The sequence below is a fragment of the Salvelinus sp. IW2-2015 genome, linkage group LG9 (assembly GCF_002910315.2).
Source record: "Salvelinus sp. IW2-2015 linkage group LG9, ASM291031v2, whole genome shotgun sequence".
NCBI lineage: Eukaryota > Metazoa > Chordata > Actinopteri > Salmoniformes > Salmonidae > Salvelinus > Salvelinus sp. IW2-2015.
This window is the reverse complement of record NC_036849.1, coordinates 12,462,957-12,484,297: the sequence shown is the minus strand read 5'-3', so window position 1 is coordinate 12,484,297 and position 21,341 is coordinate 12,462,957. Positions and strand designations below refer to the sequence as shown.

Genomic DNA, 21,341 nt, shown 5'->3' with positions numbered 1-21,341 from the left:
TAACATCTTCCCCTTCTACCTGTAGCCAAAACACAAAATACACACAAACAAACACACACTCACAAAATGAATGTGTGGAATTTTCTTTTTTCTTTTAGAGGAGTAGCCTATGTGTTAACAGAAGGGGTTGAAAGCTTGGCAGTACGGTGGCCTGGTCACTGGGGGACTTAAGCTTTTAAGGTGAGGTGTTTTCTCTGCCTGTGAATGACTTTGGGCGGTAATTTGAAGGGACTAGCGATGCTGGGGCGATAGCAGAGAGCAGCAACATACAGCAGAGCAGCATTCCTGGGCCAGACACAAAGAGGCTTTGTCTCGGCGACCAAATGAAGATGACGTTGTTTTAAAAAGCCCTGCATTAGCATAATTACTATCCTCTCTAACATTCTCTCGGTTGATTGCGTTCAAACAGGGTGGAAGAAAGGACAGTGTGATCATTGACATCAAAGGGAGAAGAAGTAACCCAAGTGGAATACACAAGTCAAAAGCATGTGTTAGATAAAGCTAGATAAAGGGACTTCACTTGGAGAAAGAACATAATGATAACACGTTTACTTTACGGAGATGCTAGAACACAATGATCTTGTCAGTAAAATTAGAACAGGCTCAGAATTGGATTCTTGCAATTATCTCTCTCTTTAAAAAGTGAAAGATTCAAGTTTGAACAGGGGAAAAAAAGACTAATAACACTTCAAACAGTCAAACGTAAAAAATGAGAAATAGTCATAGATAAGAAAGACTAATAATGCAGGTAAATGATGAACTACATTCCAACAGTGACCATTTCAATGGTGTTGAGAGACATCTAGAAACCTGAACATGTCACAACATTCAGTTCACTAGGTCATCAGTCTAGCTGGCACCCCTTTCAACTGATTGCTCCTGAAGGCGACAACAAGCACTTAAGAGCATGTAAACAGTGTCTCCATAATGATCTATCACCACAAGTCGTTTCAAAGTAAAAATAACCATTTGCCACATAATTATAATTTATCACTTTCACTATCAAAGGGATCCAACTCAACTGTCAAGTAGATACAGGTAGCACACTGAAGACAAAGAAAGAACACTTTTCTCTCCTCTTATTCTGCAAACCAATCCTTCTATCCCCCAGGCTCCACACTGGCCAAGAAGACAAACCTAGGTGACGATACTTTAACCTTTTCCCTTTGTGCCGGAGCTTAAATGAGATATATACTAGATTCTAATCTACTCTTCACGGCCCATAAGTTATGAGGTATGCAAAAGCTGTGAGGTACGCAACACTGGCCTCCCACCACAATAGGGACGCCTGCGCGGTGTTATTGACAGGTTTCATTAATGCGCTGTGCAATCACCTGTACAGTTGCTCAACTGCCAAGATCCCCCCCCCCCGTCACTCCTCCTCCCTTCTGCTTCTTATCTTTCTATTCATATTATTTTCCACTCTGCTGCCTTTGCCCCTGGCACAAGTCTCAACATTGCTGCTAAAAACCACAGATTGATGATTCGGAACATTGCACATTACTCTCTCTTTCTCTCTTTGGTAACACAAACCCTCCACCTCCCGTTCCCTCCCCGCTCTCAATCTCAAACTCTCCTCTAACAAACTCTCCTACTTAACCTGTACCTTTTGGACTGAGAAAAGAGCAGAGCACTAAGCCGGCAATGAGAGAAGGGCGGTTTTAGACTGCTCACCCGCTGCCCTGATCAAAGAGAGAGAAAGAGAGAGAAAGAGAAAAGGAGAGAGACACACCGAAGGCGGCCACTTTGATGAGGAGGGCGTGGAGGTCACACGATATCATCTCGGAGAGCAGGGTTGCCTGGTCACGGCGCCACAGGTAGGCCAGGGGCTGCAAACCCAGTCGCACACACCTGGGAGAACAGGTGAGGGAGGGAGGGAGGGAGGGGTCAGAATGAAAAATTACCAGGATCACAACACCTTCAAAGTGCGTCGGGCACTTTCACTAGTTTTGCGGGCAGGCTGCCACACCAAGGCTCAGATGGAACACACTCTGAGCCGTCTCTGGTGCTAGTGGCTTTGTTCAACAGATTCAGCAGAAAAAGGGGGAATTAAAGAGGGGTAATTATCTTAAAATGGCACCTCCTTTACACTATAACTGTCTGTGTCACACTCACGCACACACATATTTACTTGCATACACAACACACTCACATAGGCTGTGTGCCGGCAACTGGAGCCGAAACTCTTGGGCGTACATGTCTTTGTCTCAGAGAACGCCTGCGGTGTGTGAGTGTGTATGTGAGGGAAAGAGTGTGTGTGAGTGGCTGAAACAATACATGACTGACAGCAGGATTTGTTCATAAGCTGAGAGCTCTGTGGTTGTGTTGGGAACACAAGACGAGAGAGGCTTGTGCTGGAATGTACCTTACCACAGTGACAGAGAGAGGGAGAGCGAGAGAGAGGCCCATACTAGGCCTCTCCCAAAGGTACTATCATAGAAACCCTTTCACCTGTATCCAATGTCCTACTGTATAGATTAAAAAGTGACATGTCCTTTCTGATGTCGTGTATAACAATACATTGTTTCCCATTACGTAGGTAAGCCATTGGCCATTCTGGTAATACAACTGTACCATAAAAATACAGCTAGACTGAACATCATGGACTAAACATATGTACATCATCTTTGTTTGGAATACAGTGTCTCTCAGGCATGTAGTTGTGTGTGTGTGTGTGTGTGTTTGTGTGTGTGTGTACACACTTGTTCTACTTACACATTTTCCACTCGTACTCTTTGGTAGTCTGAAAGAATGGCCCCTACAGACACCGCCTCGACATCCTCCTTTTCCTGTGAAGAGAAGAGAGGGAAGGAGGAGGAAAATCTTCCTTTAGGAAACGCTATATACTTTAAACTCTCACATCACAACGGTTTCCTGTTCCGTCATATGAGTCTTTATTTTAACAAGTCACAGAGTCATGGTGATGTCTGCTGATGATCTAATTGGGCCAAAAGGTCACATAACCATCCAAATATCACTTGAAGAAAAAAAAAAGAGGACACTATGAGAGAACGATGTCTATGAACACACGCACGAGCCCGTACGGAGAGAGAGATGCACGCGCAGACACACACACACACTCTGAGAAAACAGTGTTCTTTCCCTCCATCAGATAGGTGGGGATGTTTACATGATGGTCATATCAAGGCTTTCCTGGCCCTGCACACATCCCCTAGTGAGGGGGGTGAACTCCTCGTCCTGTCTGGGCCTGGCTGGGCCTGGCTGGAGCCGGAGCATCAGAACAACAACACTAACACAGGAGCAGCAGAGCCAGTCTGCTTCTTATCAGTAGCTTTGTGTGACCTGGACATGGAACTGTCCGACCACACTGCAAGGTCAGAGACCGTTACATAGGGCAGAACTGAGCACGCACGCGCGCACGCGCGCACGCACGCACGCACGCACGCACGCACGCACGCACGCACGCACGCACGCACGCACGCACGCACACACACACACACACACACTCTTCAGTGAGACCCCATCACATGAGACAGAACTGACCCAGTTTAGTATTATGCTAGTCAGTTTGCAAAAGGACTCACTGTGCTACTGAGTGAGTCAGGGAGACCAGTCTGGAAAACAACAGTTAGTAGTTAGGGAGTGTCCTCCAGACATGTTGTCTTCATGACAACCCTGAATGACTGTCACTGCAAACAGAGCTGCCCCCTAATATCCCACCACAGACCACACATCTACCAACACCAAGCTCCAAAACACAGCATCACCTCGTTGACTTAATATATGAAATACATACATCATATAGGGCTAATGTGTCTGTCACACTGCCAAATATTAATCAGATACTTTTTCACATCACATTCATCTTGGGAGACAGCCACACACACAGACTCTGGAGGGAGGCTGCACTGGCCTCCCCACCCACACAGCCCAGCGACGTATTCAATCTCAAGCACTGGCCTCCCCACCCACCCACCCACCCACCCACATACACATAGCCCAGAGATGTATTCAATCTCAAGCTCATGAAATCACTCCAGACTGGCACAGAGCACACACACAGACTCACACACACACCCCGCAGCTTCATTAGTGCATTACATGGCCTGTAATTAGAATGAGGGGCCGGCCTAGGCAGCGGCGCGGTGGAGGGATGCACAAGTTGCCAGTAAATTACCTTGTAGCCATTATCAATTTCCCAGGCTACTGGTCCTTAAGATAACCCCCCTCTTCTCCCTGTGGTCCTTCCTGCAATTTCTCTCTGCCTGATAAACATGCTGATTAAAGCGAGCGGCGTGTAAACCGTTGATACTTTTTAAAATGAAATCCATGCCCTGCCTTGGGCCTGACGCTGCTCTGCTCAGCTGCCGCACTGCACAGAGCTCCACACAGACGTGTCAGCTAATCAGATAAAGAATATACTGTCTGTGTGTGTTGGGACAGAGAGACACACACACACAGCAGTCCCTGGGCAGAACGAGGGGACAAGGAGGGAGAGGTGCACACATAAACACACACAGGCAAACAGCGATAGGCTAGGATAGTACAGGGATAGGGTAGTACAGGGATAGGCTAGGGTAGTACAGGGACAGGCTAGGGTAGTACAGGGATAGGGTAGTCATGGTAGGTCTAGGGTAGTACAGGGACAGGCTAGGGTAGTACAGGGATAGGCTAGGGTAGTACAGGGATAGGCTAGGTAGTACAGGAGGACTAGGTAGTACAGGGATAGGGTAGTAACAGGGAATAGGGTAGTACAGGGATAGGCTAGGGTAGTACAGGGATAGGCTAGGATAGTACAGGGATAGGGTAGTACAGGGATAGGCTAGGGTAGTACAGGGATAGGCTAGGGTAGTACAGGGATAGGCTAGGGTAGTACAGGGATAGGCTAGGGTATGTGTGTGATGGATTCTTTACTGCCTATTGAGTGTCACTGCACTGTGAGATGGGCCCAAACACATACAGTACAGCAAGTCACTATAGTCAGTGTAAAATGTAATGTAGAATATAACTCAATCTCTGGAAATTCAGAGTTCTGTGACAATAATTACTCCAGACTGATAACATTGCAGCACTGCACAGAGCCAAGAGGGCTGGAGGCATTGTCCTATTACTCTACGTAGGCCGCAGGGCTGTTAACTATTTTCTAATGATATGATAACCTTTTCCTCAAAAACATGTCAGTTCCTGAAGAGACAAACGAAGCTTGGGAGAGAGAGAGAGAAAGATGAAGAGAGGGAAAGAGAAAGATGGAACGAGAGAAAGAGAGAGAGAAAGAGGGAGAAAGAGAAAAAGTGTGTAGAGGACAGGCCAGTCTCTGAGGGGTGTCTAACTAACTGTTGACAATGTGATTGGGTCATTGAGCTGTAAACTTGGCAGGGCCTGATTAAACAACACAGTATAATGCCTCTCCTTTCCCCTCTGTCCTTCAGGGAGCCAGAGGCAGACATAACATTAAAAGTGGGCCCTCTGAGGCCTGAATCATCAAGTAACAATGAAGTGGGCTTTCTTTTAACTACATGGCTCTTAGCTTCGTCACAGATATAATTATCACAAAAAGGCAATAATAGCCACTTTAGCAATCCATTCTAGACATTGAGAAGAGCGAACTCTCACACCCCCTTTTTAAAATGTAGACTCTCCGGCTCTAACTCTAGACCGTATGCAAAGAATAACTTGACTTAAAGCTCTGGAGAGAGTTATTTTTGGATGACGTTTTGTTTTTGCCGCCATTATAGCTATCGTCGAGACTGCCAGGAATAAGAGGGGGCTAGCGTTGCGCTGGACAAACTGAACGACTTGGATTGAGCAAATTCTAGACATTCTTTCTCATCCGCTGTGGGAAAGCGAAGCAGGCAGAGGGAAGGGTGTGAATACATACATCTACAGAGACGGATATTGCAGAAGTGTTCCATGTATTCATGACACTATAAAAACACATACTCTGTTTTCATGCTGCTTGACCATATTTAACTAAATATTTTATACTTGGATAATACCTGAAAAAGAGTGAGATGGATCATGAACTATATGTTTGCTAAAAACTTGAAGTGATATCTGGCTGAAGGATGTTTGGATTGTGTTACCATTGGGACTGTGGGTAGAATATACGATAACGGTACTATAAATTACAGCACATATTTTCCCAGAAAGATATCCTACTATTGGAATTATAACGCAATAAACTTATTGTAACTGTCAAAACGTATAGCCAATACAATTAATACACATTCAGTTAAGATGACTTATTGGACATTAGACTTTGCTATGGGTATTCTGCTTATTCCGAAAATCTAGCTACAACGACACCATGTCATTGCTACCTCAGACCGTTCCCACAATGCTCTCTGTTCCTCCTCCATGACTGTTGGTGTGCAGAAGGACCCCAAGGACCCCCACCAGGGGCAGTCTAAACAAAAGCCTGTCTAGTCTAGCTGTAGTCGTCAGGAAACTAAAGGCATTTAATTAGGATATATGGCTTGGATCACAGGCACATTCAGGCCCACAGCCATGTCCATCAGGGTACTAGGCCCCATAGTCATTAACTTCTGTTACTAATTGTCAAATTCATTAAAGGAAACCTCCCCCCAAACATCCCCCATGAAAATGGATGGACTGGGCTGAATTCTAAACGGCCTAGAAGATTAAGGCTGCCAGACATACTTCACCCAAAAAATGATACACTCATTAAACTCTATTTCAAGGCAGCGTGTGTGATATACATTGTAATTATATATACATACGTTGGACCATCCGAGTGTAATTCAATTGTATTCATAGGCATAGCTAGGCCTATAGTCTAAGAGCAGATACAGAGATATGATCTGAAAGACAGAGGCAAGCCTATCACGTAGCACGATGTTGATCTACTTCTTCTACTAAATGCTTGATGAGTCAACACTTCTCCTGAATTCTTATTCATCAAGTTTTGCATCAATATTGACAGACCAACTTTTATCCCAAATTCTGTCTGTAGTGTCTTGAGTGTAATAGTGCTGCAAAACTAATTTCCCCCTGGGATAATAAAGTTTGCTACTACCACTACTACTACTAAGATTCACTGATGCAAATACAATTATATATAAATGCAAGGAAAAAATGCACAAGCAAAGTGTGGAACTTGATTGAAACTATGTAGCCTTACCACTTACAAAGTGAGAGCTGATTCTTTAAGGGCAGTATTTTACTGAACATCAAACAGACCATCCATTTCCATCTTACATTTTAAATAGGGTACTTCATGTTATCCATCATATCACTCCATCTGGATTAATATTTAATAGACCAAAGTAATTAATAGAAAACAGGGCAATTAGGAAGCTATAAAATATTAAACATTCACAGATTCATTAAGTACATCAGAACGCTCATTAAATGATTGTGTAGATGATCAAAACGAAGTCTTAATGACATTCTCAAAACTCCAGAGAGATTTTTTCTAAATTAGGCCTAATCCAAAGGGCCTGTGTCCTCCGATTCAGACTATTAGCCATTAACCATAGTAACTATCATAAAATCACTAGATATCTGGTATTCAAAAAAGCAAGTTCGCCTTTGCACTGAACGATTAGCTGAAAACAGTTATTATTGTAATACCATACAGAAGCAGGTATTTACACAGTCAGTCTTTTCTCCAGGCTCATGGTGTTTATGTGCCTTCTTGCACGTTAGTGTTACTGCCCCAGCCTCATAGCATGACTAGGCAGGAAGACGACCTGATAAATTAATGAAAGTGTCTTGAATGACAGTTTCCTCAAGGGCACATAGTACAGTACCATCACGTGCCCCGGCGTGTCCTTGTTGTCATACGGACCACCCCCATAGTTCCATCAGTGAGTGACTGGACACAACATGGTTTTAATGGCCCAGGCTCCATTATATCAGCTCTGCTCTGGGCCTGTTCTAATGAAATGGGATTGTTCTCCCGTGCTCCGCTACACGTGGGTAACACAGGGGGCCCCTGTTCTGTTATGACGATGTGTGCTGCGCTGGAGGTCTGGGTGTAAAGCGTGGGGTTCAAGCAATTTGTGCTTAATCAAATTTGGGACAACCCTCCAGGGGCCTTGTTAGGGGTGTGATCAGACACCTCTATGGTCATGGATGTGACAGTCACAGGAGCCTTCCAGTGGGATGGGGGAAATTGCTATGCTGTTTATTTGCGTTATCAGCATCATTACCATTCCCTCCCTACACAACACAACCCCAGCTAGGTTAGCTAGGTGACCTATCTACAGCGCTCTCTGGGTTGTGAAGGTGAGGAGAAACGGCAGTTTGGGTTAGAGTGTAAAGCAGTGGACTGTAACAGGATAGGTCAGATGGTTCAGGACAGGGCCAGAAACGACTAAATCAATATTGTATTTTATTCTCATTTTTGCACCATCTCTATGCAGTCACAGGGCCCTACACACCAAGCACACTGATGCTCGAACACACTGGAACTGACCCTGTATATAGTATTTTTATTTCACCTTTATTTAACCAGGTAGGCAAGTTGAGAACAAGTTCTCATTTACAACTGCGACCTGGCCAAGATTAAGCAAAGCAGTGCGACACAAACAATAACGCAGACTTACACATGGAATAAACAAAGGTAGAGTCAATAACACAATAGAAAAAAAGTCTATATACAGTGTGTGCAAATGAGGTAAGATAAGGGAGAAAAGGCAATAAATAGGTCACAGTGGCGAAATAATGACAATTTAGCAATTAAACACTGGAGTGATACAGACTGGAGTGATATATGTGCAGAAGATGAATGTGCAAGTAGAGATACTGGGGTGCAAAGGAGCAAAAAATATATTATAATAACAGTATGGGAATGAGGTAGTTGGGTGGGCTATTTACAGATGGGCTATGTACAGGTGCAGTGATCTGTGAGCTGCTCTGACAGCGGGTGCTTAAAGTTAGTGAGGGAGATATGAGTCTCCAGCTTCAGTGATTTTTGCAATTCGTTCCAGTCATTGGCAGCAGAGAACTGGAAGGAAAGGTGGCCAAAGTAGGAATTGGCTTTGGGGGTGACCAGTGAAATATACCTGCTGGAGCGCGTGCTACGGGTGGGTGCTGCTATGGTGGACAGTGAGCTGAGATAAGGCGGGGCTTTACCTAGCAAAGACTTATAAATGACCTGGAGCCAGTGGGTTTGGCGATGAATATGAAGCGAGGGCCAGCCAACGACAGCATACAGGTGAGTGGTGGGTAGTTTATGGGGCTTTGGTGACAAAACGGATGGCACTGTGATAGACTGCATCCAATTTGCTGAGTAGAGTGTTGGAGGCTATTTTGTAAACGACATTGCCGAAGTCAAGGATTGGTAGGATAGTCAGTTTTACGAGGGTATGTTTGGCAGCATGAGTGAATGATGCTTTTTTGCAAAATAGGAAGCCGATTCTAGATTTAATTTTGGATTGGAGATGCTTAATGTGAGTCTGGAAGGAGAGTTTACAGTCTAACCAGACACCTAGGTATTTGTAGATGTCCACATATTCTAAGTCAGAACCGTCCCGAGTAGTGATGCTGGACGGGCGGGCAGGTGCTGGTAGCGATTGGTTGAAGAGCATGCATTTAGTTGTACTTGCATTTAAGAACAGTTGGAGGCCACGGAAGGAGAGTTGTATGGCATTGAAGATCGTCTGGAGGTTAGTTAACACAGTGTCCAAAGAAGAGCCAGAAGTATACAGAATGGTATCGTCTGCGTAGAGGTGGATCAGAGAATCACCAGCAGCAAGCAAGAGCGACATCATTGATGTATACAGAGAAAAGAGTCGGCCCGAAAATTGAACCCTGTGGCACCCCCATAGAGACTGCCAGAGGTCCGGACAACAAGCCCTCCGATTTGACACACTGAACTGTCAGAGAAGTAGTTGGTGAACCAGGCGAGGCAGTCATTTGAGAAACCAAGGCTGTTGAGTCTGCCGATAAGAATGTGGTGATTGACAGAGTCGAAAGCTTTGGCCAGATCTATGAATACAGCTGCACAGTATTGTCTCTTATCGATGGAGGTTATGATATGGTTTAGGACCTTGAGCGGGGCTGAGGTGCACCCATGACCAGCTCGGAAACCAGATTGCATAGCGGAGAAGGTACGGTGGGATTCCAAATGGTCGGTGATCTGTTTGTTAACTTGGCTTTCGAAGACCTTAGAAAGGCAGGGTAGGATAGATATATGTCTGTAGCAGTTTGGGTCTAGAGTGTCTCCCCCTTTGAAGAGGGGGATGACCGCAGCAGCTTTCCAATCTTTGGGGATCTCAGACGATACGAAAGAGAGGTTGAACAGGCTAGTAATAGGGGTTGCAACAATGTCGGCTGATCATTTTAGAAAGAGAGGATCCAGATTTGTAGGGGTCCAGATTTTGCAGCTCTTTCAGAACATCAGCTATCTGGATTTGGGTGAAGGAGAAATGGGGGAGGCTTGGGCAAGTTGCTGTGGGGGGTGCAGTGTTGACCAGGGTAGGGGTGGCCAGGTGGAAAGCATGGCCAGCCGTAGAAAAATGCTTATTGAAATTCTCAATTATCGTGGATTTATTGGCGGTGCTTACTTACTTTATCATGTTCTTATTTCTTATGTTTATATATTGTGTGTTTTTGTTCTACCTTGTTATTTTTATTATTACATTATTGATTACTGCATTGTTGAGGTTAGAGCTGGCAAGAAATGCATTTTACTGTACTAGTGCATGTGACATTAAAACTTGAAACAATATGGGCATGGAAGACTAAAATCTTGACCCTGATTTGGGTGTATATTATGGTATACCAACAAGAAAATTGGCACAAATACTAACAACCACAATATGCATGGTGGTGAGGTTCATCATCCTAAATGTGGGCCAAGAAAACAATAATAACTAAAAAGCTGTCCATAGGGAATGCTGTCTTTGTGAATATCTTTGTAAAACATACTCAAACTAAAACCTTTTTAGTGGTTCCAGACTCTGAGATGTTCCCTTCTGTAAATTGGAGAAGCTGGCTGTTAGAAGCAGCCGTTGACAGACAGGCCCTTCCTTTGTGTTCACGGTTGTGTTCCCTCCATGACTCACCATGCGTCATTCCTCAACAGTAAAGAAAAGAACGGATGAAAAAAAACTAGATGTTCATATAGCCGGCCTTGTACACGGTCCAGACGAGTCCCAGGGATGATGCGGGACAGAGTGAGTCAGTGAGTTTCATAAGAGGGGAACCATGGTCCTCAGAGAGGTCTCTAATGCCAGGTGTGGTCTGAATAGAGGGATATGACATCGTCCATTGTCTCGTCACTGTCACCACAATGAGTGACGCCTATCAGCCTCAGAATGATGACCAGACTGTTCTGGGCTGGATTCTGGAGGAAAAGAAGACGCAACACTTTCAACACATTCACACTGAGGTGTTTGTAGACAGGGGAGAGCTTTTTTTGGGGCCATTACAGCTTGTTACTGTTGAGTCTTCTAGCCTGCAGTGCGCGCGCACACACACACACACACGCAGTGCTGTGATTCATTAACAGTGACAGAGCTGTGTTCACCGATAGGGCCGGTGCATAAATATGCCACACCGCACAGCTGGAAAACGTAGAACTTCATCAGGGTTAAAAAGTAGAGAGATTAACGTTTCACGAGTTTCCTCTTAAATATATATGGTTACGTAAACAGAGGCCCAGACGTCAGACAGCCAGGCAGGCAGGCAGGCAGAGAGCCTGAGCCAAACCAAGCACAAAGCCTTGGATTCAGCAGCAAACAGGGCCAAGAAGGGTTTCCATATCAACATGCATGGAAAACTAACTAAACGCTGGGAAGCAAGCTGTGGGAAAAGGTATAGGGGTTTATCAACTATTTTTTTATGAATCCTTGCAATTCACGAATAAGAGATCAAAATTGAGAATTTTCAGGTCAACACAGGATATGTTGCAACCAGTTCCAGACAGCCTGCATCTCCATCTGCATCCCTCCAGAAAGAATCAGGACAACATGCCCTGATAAACAAATGCCTGACGTGACTCTCCTTTTCCGTAGGGCATAAAACAAACCTTAATCCTTCCTCTGTCACTGAAACATTCTCAGTTGGCTGAGGTGAGGTGGGACTGTCTGAGACACCAAGACGGATATCTGGGAAGCTTCCAGCCAGCGAGATTGCAGGAGGGTTCATAAGGAATCCTAACGCACCATGGCAACCGGTGTCACTCAACAACAAGCCTTCACGTGCTCCTCTCCATCCGGCTCCCCTCCAAGATGCAAATGCTTTCCTGCTGAGGTTGTCAATTGGGGAAAAACTCAGTCAGGATACAACCAAACATCTCGGGACCACTCGTCCTCCCTTCACGTTCTGGGCCTCAGACATCGTGGTAGTCTCCCAGCCCCCTCCCTCTTCAGAGAGAGAGGGGGGAAATATGGCTGTGATGCAGGTTTTACATACTCCAGACTCCAGACAGTGTTTTTCTTCTGCTGGTTATGGCTTTAGCTGCAGGAGGCACGGGGGCTGCCACAAATATTTATTTCAGGGAATGCTTTGCAAAACAAAACATAAAAGTCAGTCTGCTTAATTTTCGGGGAGATGGTTGGTGGGATTTGACTGACTAAGAGCTATCCCTCAGCCATCGGGTCGGTCAGACAAAAGGGAGGGAGGAGGGAAAGGCAGACAGACACTTTTGGGCCTGACCGACGACAGGCAGCTAGCTATAAAAAGGTGAATGACTTCTTCACAACAGGGTGCTCTCCGAGCACTCTGGGCTAAGGAGCCTCTGAGTGTTTTTGTATCTGTGTGAAACGGCTGTTGTTTAAGACGGACGGTCTCTGTTCCAATTACTTTTTATTATTTAGCCAGATCTCTCGTCAAATTGTTGAAATGGCTGAGAACTGATAATGAAGCAATGAGGGTCTGATTTATGCTAATGGCACATTACTTTTCACGAGGGTGATTAACTCTTCTTTTATCAGTGGATCTCAGAGGAAAACTGTAAAAAGGGCAGCAAAAAAAGCAACAGAAAATGATCAACTCTCAGACTCCCTGGTGGTTTAACCAATCAAACAACTCAGAACACCATGTGCGAGTGACTCACATAGTGTACACACACACTATCCATGAAAGTAAGTGTAACATCCACTCTTAAACAGAGTGCCCAAAAGAAAATATTAGCCTAGTCCTGAGCAATCTGATGCAAATAACTCTGAGCTATGTCTACAATCCATCTCTGTGGCCAGGGGGGAAAATCCTCCATTTGGAACAATGTTCACCCAACCAGCCTTAGCAGCTCCTGCCCTTGGCAAGCCAAGATAAGGCTATCTGTTTCCATCATCACTAAACAAGATTGAGCAAAGTACATTAAGCAGAAAAATACAAACAAATTACAAAGGCTTCAGGCTAGGCTCTTTATCTAATGTTTGTGTGGGACTGACTGTTCCGTTAGCTATGTCGGTTGGGTCTGAGGGAAATGTGCCTGGTTCTAATAGATCCTGTCCCGCCACTTCCACACAGGGGCGAGAACAATACAGACGGCCATTATCTCAACGGTAATGCTATCCTTCCTCGTGTGCAAAACAACCCACAATCTCACCCCACTGACTGTCACTGTTCCAGTCAGCAGTCAGTCTCAGACCAAAGGAAAAGATAACAATGGGCTATCACAGCTAGAAGGAGACCGAGGCAGTGAGTGCCTGGCTGTACTCTAGTTTAACAGGAATCTAGGCAATGCTACTAGCCTCATTAGAAGAACATGAGACAAGCTAGACTACACACACAGCCAGCCTACACTTGTCCTGAAAAAAGCATGAAACTAATTGGGATATATCAATTAACTTTTGAAGAGCATTATCCATTGTTAATGCTTCTACCACACCGCTAATTATACCTCTGAGAAAGGGGAAAAAATGCATCTTTGCCCCACATCACAGGTACAAGACGCTCACATTAGTCTTCTTATTGATCCTATCTCATAAAGCCTCTCTGTGACCTCACCGGTCGTGATTTATGCATTAAGCAGCTTTTTAAAGAAATCAATTTTCTTTGAGCCCCCATGTGCCTAACACGCCACTGTACTGGTAAGGGTGTAGGGGTGTGTTTGATTTTCTACCCTCACAACACACCGCTGTGTTTTGTAGCGACTGACTCCTAACACTTTGGCCCCCTAATCGATAACACAGGGCTCCAAGTTCAAAACCAGACTCTTCTGCCTGTTCCATTCTTCTTTCCTCTCCTCCTTCTCTCCTCTCGTCTACACCTCACAGCAGGACCTCTCCACTACGGCACCTGCAGCAACGCAACACCAGGCTTCTAAAGGCTTCTGAAAAGGCTATGACGACAACACAATAGAATCCAGATATGAAGAGAAAAAGAAGAGACAGAAAGGGAGAGAGAGGGGTAAAACAGAGAAAAATAATGTTTGGACTTGTGGACGTACGGTCGACTCCCCCTCTCCAATCTCGGAGGGCCCCAGCCCAGTCGGCTGCTGTCGATAATGGAGTGGAGGGTGGAGGGTGACGCTGGGATGGGGAGTGTGTCTGTGTGTTTAACACAGGGATTATCTCGCAAAAAATGTGGTGTTTTAACACGCACCAACAGAAGGGAATGTTTGAACATCTACAAAGGCCAAAGGGGACTGGAGCCTGGCGCTCTCCAGTATTTTTCCGTGACATCTTGAGCATTTGGCTTGATAAAAAGGGAAGAAAAAAAAGTAGCCTACACCGCCCTGGGATAGGCTATCACTCAGTAATAACCATGTTTGAAAGCATTGTGTTCCTGAAAAGGCTGATTAATTACATGGCAGGAAATAAGATCTGAATGTAACATTTCCATCCTCCACAGAGCCAGGGCAGGAATGTGACAGAAATGTTGCTGCTAATTAGACGGTTCATAATGAAAAGCCTAGGTATTAATATCGTCTATTGTTCCCCATCAGCCTAATGAGCTGGAACCTTTTGTTTTCACTGATTAGTTCAGAGGTCGCAGGGTCATTGAACTGCAGTTGACATCTTTCTATTTCTATTCAAGTTCTTCACGTTTTTGTTTCCTTAACATACTAGTGGAGAGATACCAATTATGCTGTAAATGTGCTGTCAAGAGAACTAACATTAAAAAAACAGAGATAGAGTAACACCCTTTTCATTAAAAAAATATATATACTTATTTTATTGCAAAAAAATGATCTAGTTGCAAGGGGATTGAGGGAAAATAGTCTTCTTTCCTGTGCAGACTGCAGTATGGGAAGTTTTAACAAGCCAGGATATTAGAGATAGAAGCTAATGCTTATAGCACCATGTGTGGAGGATGAAGATAGAAACATGCTATTATGTAACCTAGGGCCTCTGACCTATCCTTCAAGGGACACTCTCCCTGCCTCCCTCCCTCTCCTCCTCCTCTCCTCTCGCACAGTGTCACCAGGCATAAAGAGCCAGTGTGTCAGAGCAGAAAAGAGGGGATGAAGAACTTGAGGGATGTGAGATGACTAATATGAACCTTTCCCCAGGCCTGCAGGGAGGGGTGGGGGTGGAGGGGGGGGCAGGCGTTTCAGCCAGGGGTGGATGACACTGTTGATCTTAATCACGGCAGCATGGCCAAGCCAACCGCCCTCCACAGCATGTACAGTATTGATGTACAGGACAGGAGGACAGGCGAAGGTGAAGCCAGGGCAACAGCTCTGGTTACAGAAATGAATAGAGAAGAATCAGAACTTCACCTGATTGTATGTTATTAATGCTCTATGCTCCATCCATTTACTGGACAAGAATATCCCAGAAAAAGGTATGGAAACATCATCCATGCATTATACAAGTTATGGATTTTAAATGTTTAGTTCTAAACTGAACAGACATTTTGACATCAAAACGATTTCCTCTCAAAACACTGAACCCCTCACGGTGAGATATAAGATAGAGAGTGACATGCTGACATTCAATCTGTGGTCTGATTTATGAGACATATGCTAGGCAGGGCCGGGGAAAAGGAGCCATCAGATCTGTGGGCATCAGACAGCTTTATAATCAGCACACACACACACACGCTGAGGACGGAGTGAAAGATCCCCTCTGCCTCTGAGAAGACAGTTATTTTTCCTCCTCAAAGGCCAGGTTCAAAGATCAAAGCCATGGCAGGATGGGCCGGGGTATGTTATGGCTCGCGTGTCTATCGGGTTACACACTTCACAGAGAGCGGACCGTACACAGACACGCATCAGGGGGGCTAAGCAAGAGGGCACATTGTCACTCTGCGATTATCACCACTGTTGGGATTGGGGGGGATATCATAATTGGGCATTTTTCTCCCATTGACAATGTTTCCACTGAAAATTATCCCATGTGAGAGACCGAAGGGAGTTGTGAGTTTGGTTTGGTTAGGCAACGCATGGGATTGGTCCATAGGTGGCACTGTTGGCTCATGTTATGAGCAGAGTTGTGGAACTTCAAGGATTTAAAGAGAAGAGGGAGGAAGAAAAACAGATTTACTCAGATTCATCACAGCTTCTAAAAAACAAAATGCTTTCATCTATGTTCAAGTGTCATTTGCCAAATAGATTTTAATAACATCTAATTAATTCAAACTGCTAGGATGAATCTTTCAAAATATCACACTTCCAAAACAGAACACATTTTTTATGCTAAAACTGCTCATTTCCTGTGAGGGTAAATTAACAGCTAATTATCGGACTCCTCTTCGCTGCAACACAAACTCAGCACTAAACCTAAGGTGAATAAAAAACACACCTTTGAATCAACTGGATATTCAAGAGGAAGCGATTGTACTTTCACAGAACCCATAACTGACATAAACAAGTACAAGAGAGATACTTCACAAATATAGGCTGGAGACAGAAAATTCACTAACTAAACAAACGTATCTGATCTCAATGTAATTCTCATAATAGGGTGCGATAACAAACCACCCCAATTAGAAAACATATTTCTGAGAAAAATTGCATGGAGAGTGAGTATAGCTCTTTACTTAAGGACAAAACTTAACGATACCGATATACAGCGCCTTGCAAATTCTGTATATTTGTATTCTTCTTTTCACTCTGTCATGTAGGTCATTATTGTGGAGTCACTACAATGTTGTTGATCCATCCTCAGTTTTCTACCATCACAGACCCTGTAGCTGTTTTGAAAATCACCAATGGGCTTATGGTAACATCCCTGCGCAGTTTCATTCCTGTCCTGCAGCTCAGTTCAGAAGGACGACTGTATCTTTGATGTGTTTGGGTGATTTAATATATAATCCACAGCGTAATTATTAACTTGACCATGCTTAAAGAGATACTCATTGTCTGATTTGTTATTGTTACCCATCTACCAATCACCTTCTTTATGAGGCTTTCAAAAAGCTCCCTGGTCTTTGTAGTTTAATCTGTGCTTGAAATTCAATACTTGACTGAGGGACCTTACAGATGTCCAAAAATCATGTCAACACGTATTATTTCACACACAGTGAGTACATGTAATTTATTACGTGATTTGTTCAGCCAGATTTTACTCCTGAACTAATTTATGTTTGCATAAACAAAGGGGCTGAATACTTACGCGACAACTATATTCTAGTTCAGAATTTTATATTTGTCAAAATCTTCCACTTTGACATAAAAGCTTTTTGTGTATTTTTACAATTAAATCCATTTTAATCCCACTTTGTAACACAATAAAATGTGAAGAATGTGAATGTGAAGAATAATTTTTCATGGCACTGTATCTGCCGATATACTGTTTTACAGCGAGGAAATGAAAGTGTAATTTTACACACTGAATTCTAATAAACTGCCATCCAGAAGAGCAACTGAACAACAACTATGCTTCAAATATTGATTTCATACTTTGTGACAATAATGACACAAAGAGAATGACCACAAGTGTTCAGATCAGCATGTAATTCCCTTTTTTCATCTAATGTATTGAATTATCATCCGGTACCAATATACCTGTAAAAGGCCAATATCAGCCAATAATATCGGTGAACCAATATATCGGTTGGGCTCTAGGTTGCAGGTCTGTGCCCTCCACGGTTAACTGTGAGAGAGGTAAACACAGTGAGGACTGGCTGTCTGCTGGGCCCTGTTGGCCTGGCCTTTGGCCCTAACAAGGGACGGGGTCACGTCAGCCCTGCCCTGGAAATAGGAAATGAGCAAAACCTAGCAATCCCAGAGCCAGCCATCACAGACCAGGGACAGAGTAGGGTGAGGGGTGTAAAGAGTAGGGTGAGGGGTGGAAAGAGTAGGGTGAGGGGTGGAAAGAGTAGGGTGAGGGGTGTAAAGAGTAGGGTGAGGGGTGGAAAGAGTAGGGTGAGGGGTGGAAAGAGTAGGGTGAGGGGTGGAAAGACTATGACACATACAGTGGGGTCCATAATTATTGACACCTTTGTTTGATAAAGATGAGCAAAAAAGACTGTATAAAATAAAAAATGCAAATACTGACCAATATTGTACGCTCATTTAAAAAAATATATATATATATTATTTTCTAAAATTGCTCAGAGAAAGAGATTTTGTTTAACAATTAATAAAATAAATGCAAACAGATAGGGGTCAAACTTACTAACACCCCTTTTTTCAATTGTCTAGCACCCTCCCCTTGTGAGAATAATGACACTGAGATAGAGCGAGAGAGAAAATAGAGCTCTTTGGTCAAGCACACCAGTGGTGGGTTTGACGTCGAAATGAATGTATAAATGGAAAATAACCCCCATACCTACTGAAAACTATGGTGTATCTTTGATGTTATGGTGATATTTTGATTCCACTGGTCCTGGGGCCCTTGTTAAGGTCAATGGCATCATGAACTTTACCCAGGCCAGTACCAGGATATTTTTGCCAAAAACCTGGTTGCCTCTGTCAGGAGGTTGAAAATTGGTCACAAGTGGAACTTCCAACAAGACAATAACCCCAAGCACACATCAAAATCCACAAAGAAATGGTTAATTGGCCACAAAATCATCATTTTTGAAATGAAGAGTGCAGTCCATAAGCAAAAACAAAGGATATTAAGGATCTAGAAGGATTCTGAATGGAGGAATGGTCTAAGATCCCTCCCAATCTGTTCTCCAACTTCTATTGTTTTGGGGGAAACGGCTTAGAGCAGTTATCCTCACAAAGTGACATATTGAAAACCCATTCCAGGTGAAGCTGGTTGAGAGAATGCCAAGAGTGTGCAAAGGGTGGCTACTTTGAAGAATCTCAAATATGAAATATATTTAGATTTGTGGTTACCAAAATTTTTGGTTACTACATGATTCCATAAGCGTTATTTCATAGTTTTGATGTCTTCACTACTATTCTACAATGTAGAAAATAGTCAAAATAATATATATATATATATATATATATATGTATATAAAGAGAGAGAGAGAGAGCAAGAGAAAGACACACAGAGAGACTGAGCGAGAGAGACAGAGTGAGAGAAACTGAGCGAGAGAGACAGAGAGAGAGAAACAGAAACCAGCAAGCAAGCCCCTATAAATTTGATGCTGCTCTTGTGCTTGTGAGAGTGGCAAGAGAAAAAGGTGTTAGCTACGTTGGATCAAGTACACATGTGGACAGGCTGTTTGGCTAACAGGGGGAGAGCTTTTCTCCTGAAGAGTGACTGTGTGTCCAGGTAGCTTTCTCCTGTCAGGTAAGCTTTATCTGCCAGGAGTGTGTTAAACACACATGCAACCACGGACTACCGTCCGTCAGATAATCTCCCTATGCCACACCACACCGTTAGATAACCTCCCTATACCACACCACTACCATTAGATAACCTCCATATAACACACCACTACCATTAGATAACCTCTCTATACCACACCAATACCGTTAGATAACCTCCCTATACCACACCACTACCATTAGATAACCTCCCTATACCACACCACTACCATTAGATAACCTCCCTATACCACACCAGCACACTACGTTTAGTAACTCCCCTATACACATCCACTACATTAGATACCCCATATCATACACTGAACCATTAGATACTCCTATAGAAACCACTACAATTTCAATACCCCTATGCACACTACATTAGATAGACCTCCTATAACAGTAACCATTCGATAACCTCTGCTGATCAATCACTACGTTAGATAACCTCTCTATAACACACCCTACAATTACTTAGGATAACCTCATAGCCTACAGCACGACTCATATAGATAACCTCTATACACCCATATATCATCCGAATAACCTCCTATAAACCTGAACAATACCATTAGATAACTCGCTAACCGACAAGTCACTACGTTAGATAACTCCCTATCCAACCACTACCATTAGATAGAGTCCCTATACCATACACCATACCGTTAGGGATTAATCGTATACAACCACAGCGTTAGAATACCTCCCTATACAAACAGTACATTAGATAACTCTATACACCCACACATAGATTACTACCCTATAGCCACACACTACCATTAGATAAACCCTCTCTATAACAATCACTACGATAGATACCGGGCCTAGTACACAACAGCTTAGATAAATGATCCATACTAATAACGTTAATACCCCGATAGCCACACACACTAATCTATTAGATAATCCCTCATCTAAGCCCACACCAATCACAATAGATAACCTTATAATACCACACATTAGATATCGCTCACTGATAGCACAACAATACCGTTAGATGACCTCTATACGACACATTAGATACCTCCTAGTACACACGACCCATCATACCTGTTAGATAACTCATCTAATCACACCATACCGTTAGAGTACACTCCTAGTACCTACAAACAACCGTTAGTTAACCTTCCTATACTACATCACATTACCCGATTACGAATAACCTCCCTATACACCACTTAGCCATTTAGATAACCTCCGTATACCACCCACATACTATAGATAATCCCCTATACCCACACACTACATTAGATAACGTCCTCTTATACCACACAACTCACATTTAGGGATTACTCCCTATACCGAATCACTTAATTCAGATAATCTCCTATTACCGACACACTACATTAATAACCTCCATATTGCACATGATGACCGAGTTAGATAAAGCTCTCTATAGCACCATAACCTTATTGGATAACCTCCTGTACTACCACACACTACCGTTAGATACTACTAATACCACACACTACATTAGAATAACATCCCTATATCACACCCACTACATGTCATATAACTCCTATACAGACACCACTAACATTGAGATACCTCCCTATACCATCACTACTGTTAGATAAACTCCTATATCCACACGATACAAGTTAGATACCCCCTATAATACTACAACCACTGCCGATTTAGATAATCCCTATACAAACAGGCCGTAGTATCCTAGTACTAATTACTACGTTAGATAAGCCTCCTATAGACCACAAACACTACATGTAGATACATCCATACCACACACTACCGTGTAGATTAATCCCGCTAAGTACAAACAGAGCGTTAGATAACTCCCTATTCCCAT

At 43.5% G+C, this 21,341-nt stretch overlaps 1 protein-coding gene across 1 annotated transcript in view; it reads right to left on the bottom strand.

Moving 5' to 3' along the window:
- Window positions 1-21,341, bottom strand: part of dph6 (diphthamine biosynthesis 6) — a 78,997-nt gene that overhangs the window by 55,074 nt on the left and 2,582 nt on the right. The window contains 2 exon segments of the mRNA XM_023994257.1: window positions 1,733-1,851; window positions 2,716-2,789. Coding sequence (XP_023850025.1) covers window positions 1,733-1,851; window positions 2,716-2,789 — 193 coding nt within the window.